We start from the raw sequence: 7,647 nt of genomic DNA, 5'->3' as shown, positions 1-7,647 counted from the left end.
GTCATTCTCTGCATAGATCGCACCCAGAACGAGCAGAGACACGCCAAAACACGACCAGATTCATGAGGAATGAGCCGGTGCCTTTGGATTCATGACATCCATCTAAAGGCCTTTCACAGAGTGAGATCTACAGGAGAGCTTTGAATGTTCGGGACCGATCGGACGTTCAGCTGACTGTGATTGCAGGAACATTGTGCGACCATCATCATGGCTGCGTCTGAATTATACACAAAGGTAAACATACTCGGCATCTCATAGTGTGAAGATCATATGCGAATGTCAGTGCAATGCCGAAGTGTTACCGCAATGTCAGTGCGTACATGCGTGTGAAGGTTGGATTATTGTTGATTAGTATGCATTTCTGGGAGACATGGGGCATGTTGTGTTTATTGCCCTGATTATTTGAATGAAGTAATTCATCACGAATGCCTTATGCAGATGAACAACCTATTGTTTAATTTTATACAAGGATATGTTTTATACTGCAATCATATGTTGTGTTTTAGAGATTTTCTTTTGTCTGTATTACCACATGATTTTTCCTTTAAATTGGCAACCTTGGAAAGCAGCATAAAAACACAGCATTTATATAAATACAATGAAATGAGCATGAAACCACATGCATTGCTTGTTATTTTTTATTAAAGGTGATGCATGCAAAGATTTTATGTACAGTATTAGATAGACTGTTGATAAGCAGATACCTTCAGCACCCTTGAAAACAACAAAGATTCATAGTATTGGATATGCAAGGAGAGGTTTTCAAAGGCCTGGGATGCATTGATATGGGTCACAGTTGTAGTTGATGGCTGACCGCAGAGAGCCAGTGGGACGCGGCGGTGCTGATGCAAGCATCATTGTCTGCATGGGATGATGCGACCGTCTCTGGTGCTGATGCGAGCATCTCTAACATCAACCTGCATCCGTGCGTCCCCTGCTGCGGCCTGTAGGCCGGTCCGCACACATCAAGGCGTGTCTCCTTGGGAAAAAAATCTATCAGAATATTGTTGCGTAGCAGCCGAAACATGACATCATCACATATGTAGTCATAATGATGTCTCAGATGACGAATGGTTGGATGCTTTTACTGAAAAGAGAGAGAGAGAGAAGGAGAGAGGCCCACCCTTCCCCCATGATGCAGCTGTCTTATTGTAAATGCACTGACGGATCCTTTAGAGAGCTGCTAGACCACAGCACATTTATTTTGCTTCAAGCTTACATGTACAGTAAGCTTGACAAAGGGTTATTTATAATACTAAATATATACTATATATATATATACTATATATATATATATATATATATATATAATATTATATAATACTTTTGCAATTTAATGTAGGTACCATGGTTTTGTTTATTAGTCTTTGTTTGTTTATTTGTTTATTAGTCAGCACATATGCAATATAGCCTGTTTATTTAAAATGGTTAAAGGGATAGTTCACCCAAAAATTAAAAATTTTAATCATTTACTCACCTATGTGTTGTTTCAAACCAATGAAGCTTAAAGGAGCCAAAAAGGTCAAAAAGGCATCGTAAAATGAATCCATGTGAATCGACTGGTTTAATGTCTTATGATCACTGAAAAGCTATGATCACTTTAAATGATGAATAGATTTAATTTAGCCTTTTATTTACAGCATGTTACGTTTGATAAACACAGAAGCTCAAATACAAATTGTTTCTCTTCACTAGTTTTTGATTCAACTGCTGAATTCATATGGATTCATTTCACTGTCACTTGTCTTTATGACCTCTTTGGATCTTCTGTGTTTGACATTCAAAGGAGGCACAGGAACCTCTCAGATTTCAGTAAAAATATGATTATTTTATGCTACCTCCACACTGACTTGACTTGATTATTTGACTTTATTAATAATATCCTACATGTTCCACAGAAGAAACAAAGCATTTGAAACAACATGAGGGTGAGAAATTTTTTGGATTAACTGTTTCTTTGATGCAGTTTAGTCTTGTAGTGTTTCTCTTGGTTATTGTGATGCATTCGATTAGACAATCAAAGTATTATTAACTGCTATGATGTCATGTCTAAATGTTTTATTTGGCAGTCTGCAGGCAGCATGAGATTTTTCTATCCTCTCTCAAAGGTCACTAAATGCAAGAAGTCATATTCACAATTTCCTAGGCAACCCTGAGAACACGAAGGTCTTTGTGTGTGCTCATGTTCTCTGGATAAAACTCACATTGATGCAGGGAATAGCCTGTTCTCTTCGCTAGTATCATGGAATTCTGCCACAGGCTGCTGCTTAAAGATCTCATGGAAACAACTTTTTGCAGAATCACCAGATCCTTATAACAGAGGATGAAATTGCACTCTCACATGGCACAAAGCTGTGCTAAAAGACTCTGATCTTTGAAAGAACCGTATTAAAAGAGGTTGTATGATTTTTTTTATTAATTTCTTTCGTTAAGGTCAATTTAAAATGATGCATTCACACACAAGCTGTAGATTTTATGTCAGATGCAACATACTTGGTACACATTGGACAAAAATACATGACATCTGCTTGGTTGACATTGCATGACAAATGCAAAAGATGAAAGTCAATGGATTTTGCACCCCAACATTCTTCAAAATATCTTCTTTTGTGTTCCAAAGAAGTCTTGCATGATTGGAACAACATGGAGGTGAGGAAATTAATGCAGAAAAAGCTTCATTATGAGGATGAAATTCTTTAAAAGTAGTTTGGAATAAACTTTTGTTATTATTAAAAGCAGAAAAGCAGTTTTGTTCAAATATATATATATATATATATATATATATATATATATATATATTTGTGTTTATGCCAAATAAAAATTACAATGTGTGGCCAACATACAGAAACGTTCTGTACAACCTGCCTAAACGATACAATATTTGTGAATTAATAAATACTTTTCTATATATATATATATGTTGAAGATAATGATTAGGGTGTGGAAACATACTTAAGGTGTAAGAAAAATACAATAAAGCAATAAGCTCCAAGAAGGGAGGGCTTCGCCCCTTAGCTATTATAATTTCAGTGCAAACCACGGCTTCATGGGTCTTATTGATTTTATTAAACGGTTATTCCATATACAGTCGTGGCCAAAAATATTGGCACCCTTGGTAAATAAAAAGTGGAAATTCATCTGCATTGTTTATCCTTTTGATCTTTTATTTTAAAAAAATCACAAAAATGTATCCTTTCATTGGATAATAAGAATTTAAAATGGGGGAAAATATCATTGTGAAAAAAAGTTTTTTTTCTATTACACATTGGCAACAATTATCGTCCCCCTTTTATTTAATACTTTTTGAAACCTCCATTTGCCAGTTTAACAGGTCTGAATTTTCTCGGATAATGCCTGATGAGGTAAGAGAACACCTCTTTGGCAGGAGATTACAGACAATTCCTTCATCCAGAATCACTCCAGACCCTTTATATTCCCAGCTCCTTGTTGGTGCTTCTTCTCTTCAGTTCACTCCTCTCATTGTCTAAAGGGTTCAGGTCAGAGGACTGGAATGGCCGTAGCAGAAGTTTGGTTTTGTGCTCAGTGACCCATTTCGGTGTTGTTTTTGAGGTTTGTGTTTGAATTATTGTAAGGTTGGAAGATCCAAACATGGCCCATTATAAGATTTTTAACAGAGTCAGTCACTTACTGATATTTTATCTGTTGGTATTTGATGGAATCCATGATGCCATGTATCTAAACAAGATGTCCAGGACCTCCAGCAGAAATATAGGCCCACAACATCAAAAATACAGCAGTATATTTCATTGTACACATGGGGTGCTTTTTGTCTCTGTGTTCACCAAACCCATCTTGAGTGATTGCTGCTAAAAAGCTCATTTTTAGTTCCATCTCAACATACAAGCCAGTCCCGTTTGAAGTTCCTGTCATGTCTGATAACTGAATATGCTTTAGTTTTTTTTTTGGATGAACTAGGAGAATTTTCCTTGAAATCCTCCCAAACAACATTTGGTGATGTAGGTTCTGTTTGACAATTTTTTAAAAGGTTTTCTGACCCCGAGACTCAACTATTTTATGCAATTCTCCAGCTGTGATCCTTGGAGAGTCTGTAGCCACTCAAACTTTCGTTCTCACCGTGCATTAGGACGATATAGACACGCGTCAGTTTCAAAACATTTTATGTTGATTGGAAATTCTTAATTATTGCCCTGATGGTGGAAATGGGAATTTTCACTGCTCTAGCTCTTTTCTTAAAGCCACTTCACTAATTTGTGAAGCTCAATTATCTTTTGCTGCATATAAGAAATATATTCTTTGGTTTTTCTCATTTTGATGGATGATTAAGGGAATGTGGGCTTTGTTTTCCCTCCTCTTTATATTTCTGTGAAACCAGAAGCCATGGCTGGATGATTTTATGTTTATAATCATGCTGGAGTGCTCAAAATTTTGAATATGAATGGGAATATACTTCAGAGATATTTTACATATTTTATATTAGAAGAATTTCTAGGGGTGCCAATAATTGGGTCCAAAGAGTATTTGAGAAAAACCTTTATTTCATGATATTTCCCCCCATTTTAAATTCTTATTATCCAATGAAAGGATAAAGTTTTGTGAATTTTTTAAATAAACAATGCATTAACAATGCAGATTAATTTTAGCCTTCTTTGTCATATTTACCAAGGGTGCCAATATTTTTGGCCACGACTGTAGTAAGGTTTCACAGAATAAAACAGAGCAAATAAAGTGTAATGATACAAATAAAAACAGTATTCTTCCACCAAAAAATGTAGTTCCTCGGATACAGTAGTGGTTCCATATATATATATATATATATATATATATATATATAATGTAAATACGTAGATGCCTCATTAGCGATTGTTTCTATGGGCAGCTATACGTAAGCGGTCTGCCATAAAGTTCAACTTGATTCATCATAGTATTCACTGAATATTCAAAATATGCCACAAACCAGCACAGAATGGCTAACAGCTCTGTGAGAACCTACAGTATGATGAATGACGTCAAGTTGGCGGTTCCAAGATGGCGGCCACATCTACGTCCCTGGAGCTGTCAAATGGGGCATCTATAAATATCTATGCTTCCAACAAATGGTTGCCGAGCAACACACAGAAGTTAACAAAGGTGTATGTTTGTAGTCTAATTTACAACAGCATCGAGGGCGGCTCAACCAATCAGAATCAAGGTCCGGAACTATCTGTTTTATAATATAGTTTTTGTTATACCACACTATATTTTTTAGACTCAAATTTCAACTTTAGCTAAAATGGTGTAAAATTTTTTTTTTTTTTTTTTACCAAATGCCAACATGAATGTTTATCTTTTTATTATCTTGGACATTCTGCTGTAATAATGTTATCGGCCCAATAAACCTGTATGTGAATGACTTCGTTCTTTCTTAAATGGCAATCCATTGATTGCCAACATGTGTGTTTCATTACTAGTAGGAAGTAAATAAGTTCTGTATGGGGTAAATTAAATGAGCTCAGCCATTTACTGGTGCATCTGCATGTGGCAACTGTTATGTTTACATGCCAGTTATCTTATCTCTCTGTCCACTGACTGTCCCACAGTTTTGCAGAATGATGCAATAAAAAAAAATAAAAAAAGGTCTGTTCTTGCTCATGTGACACTAGAGGGTTTGGCTGTTCTGAGAACAGCTGAGGATACAGACAAATAATTCTCTCTGCTGACTCGAGCATCAGCCACTCAGAAGACCGTCTCCCAGACACAGTTATCAATACATATCCACCTGGGATCAGGGATCCAATCAGATGCATTGAGCGATCCCTAACGTGTTTCCCAGCGCTGGCAGAAGTAGGACAGACGTCATTTTTCTTGTCTACAGTATGAAATAGAGCAGGTTGTGCTTTAAACATGAACCAGGAGCTGGATTTTATGTTTGTTAAAGTAAGTAACTCTTAAATACTCTTTTGCCTGTTTTGAGCATATGAAATTTCAATATTCACTGTGGTACTTCTCAGTTTGTTTGTTTTTGGAGACAAGCTAAATTGGCTAGAAAATAAATTGTTGTCTAACTTTTTTTTTAAATTGGAATATGACGTTACGTTTTCTGATTATTTTCCAGTTGTTGCAGAAAGAGACTTATGTAAATCATAATCATTTATTATTCTGTTATAAATGTTAATGTTAGTTTCAGTTTAGTAGTTGCTTTGAATGTTTATATTAAATAATTTAAAAATAATAATAACAATAATAATAGTAATGTAAACATTTGTTGAATATTTGATATTGTTGTCTAATAATATGTTTACTATTTTCCATAAATAAAATGTAATTTGAATAATATATTTTCCGGTCATCATAAACATTTAGAAAAACTCTACATTAGAACATTAAGTTCATTGTTCATTAAAAACCTTATTATTTTTTTTATTTTTTTATTTTTTTACTGACAGTATTTTTTTTATCCTAGTTTTTAACTGAAATGTATAGATACCATTTGTTGCCAATCGTTCCATTTTCAGTATTGTCATGCAGTATACATAATTGTGAAGCTGATAAAGATCTAATCATACAACAATAATGCTTATAAGAAGATGCTCTATCGGAAATGGTCCGTGATCTCATATCATAGGATTTTATTGTCCATGTGAACATCGCGTCGCCATTTATTTTGACTAAATTTAATCTTGCGTCATTACATTTGGATGAGATCCTATATTGGCCTTGGTAATTCATCAGGATATGTGTTAACACTGTTCTGTGCCCCAGAGAATCCCGGGTAACCTGGCTTTGGAATGCTTTGAGTAACTGTAATCAAGTGCAACGTAGTTATTTTTCCAGCAAACAGATTTTGTGGGATTTCAGACATTTTTGGCAAGCGTATTTGAGAGCTGGTCAGTAGTAACAGTCTGGTGGGTGAAGGGAGACTGGGAAACAGCAGGCAGCAGATTTTCACATGAGCGTCTGTCATGTGATGGTCTGTTCTACTCTTTCCCTCTCCCTTTTTCCTTGTTTTCTCCTTTAAACTGGGAGGTCAAAGCCCAGAGCAATATGTAACATTTAAAGGGATAGTTCACCCAAAACGAGTTTAGCAGAATGTCCAAATAGAATGTTTAATGTTTTTTCCTCCATGAAAGTGAACAGGCACAAAAAGACCATGAAATAGTATATTAAATATAATTCAGTATTTAGAATGCAGTATTTTAAACTACATTTTAGTTTGTCAATACATAGCATACAACAACGTTCACTAACACAGTAAAGTTTTGGTGTTTATGCAGTGCAAATTTTTCCGCCAGTTCCCTGATCATTCCAATTAAATTTCAGCAAGTGTAGAACAAATTTATCGTAACGTGTGTTATGTACTGTATTTGGTACATTATCATTATCAGACATATCAGACATATCGAATCTGCTCTGGCTACCATTTTCTCCTTCTTGGAATGTGTTGATTTAGATCGTCAAAACAGTGGTATTTAGTTTTAGTGTGTATTTCGTGTACTTCCTGGACCTGCTTCTTGTAAATACTACCATTTTTTATGCATATTATTTTTTGACAGACATTAATGTTGTAATATTTAAATTATATAGATTTGAAAAAAAAATAAAATAATTATAAGGTAATCATTATGTATGATGTAGCTGTCAAGTATTCAGTAAAGTGATTAATGTCCATGAGTATGTTATGTTGATGTT

The 7,647-nt window shown here is 35.0% G+C and overlaps 1 protein-coding gene and 1 long non-coding RNA gene across 4 annotated transcripts in view; one reads left to right on the top strand and one right to left on the bottom strand.

Annotated features, from left to right (window-relative positions):
- Window positions 1-658: 658 nt before the first annotated feature.
- LOC127976923 (uncharacterized) overlaps window positions 659-7,647 on the bottom strand; it is a 35,233-nt gene continuing 28,244 nt past the window's right edge. The window contains exon 3 of the long non-coding RNA XR_008158042.1: window positions 659-979. This is a non-coding gene — a long non-coding RNA (uncharacterized LOC127976923). The remainder of the gene's footprint in view (window positions 980-7,647) is intronic.
- The window catches only part of LOC127976919 (unconventional myosin-Va), a 64,329-nt gene continuing 62,394 nt past the window's right edge, over window positions 5,713-7,647 (top strand). Inside the window, exon 1 of one of the 3 annotated variants that reach the window (XM_052581496.1) lies at window positions 5,713-5,895. In XM_052581496.1, the coding sequence (XP_052437456.1) occupies window positions 5,863-5,895 (33 nt within the window). In that variant the 5' untranslated portion in view covers window positions 5,713-5,862. The remainder of the gene's footprint in view (window positions 5,896-7,647) is intronic. The other 2 variants (XM_052581497.1, XM_052581498.1) reach the window with 2 other exon arrangements.

This window comes from Carassius gibelio, chromosome B18 (assembly GCF_023724105.1).
Source record: "Carassius gibelio isolate Cgi1373 ecotype wild population from Czech Republic chromosome B18, carGib1.2-hapl.c, whole genome shotgun sequence".
In the NCBI taxonomy this organism is placed as follows: Eukaryota; Metazoa; Chordata; class Actinopteri; order Cypriniformes; family Cyprinidae; genus Carassius; species Carassius gibelio.
This window is presented reverse-complemented; position numbering and strand designations above follow the sequence as displayed.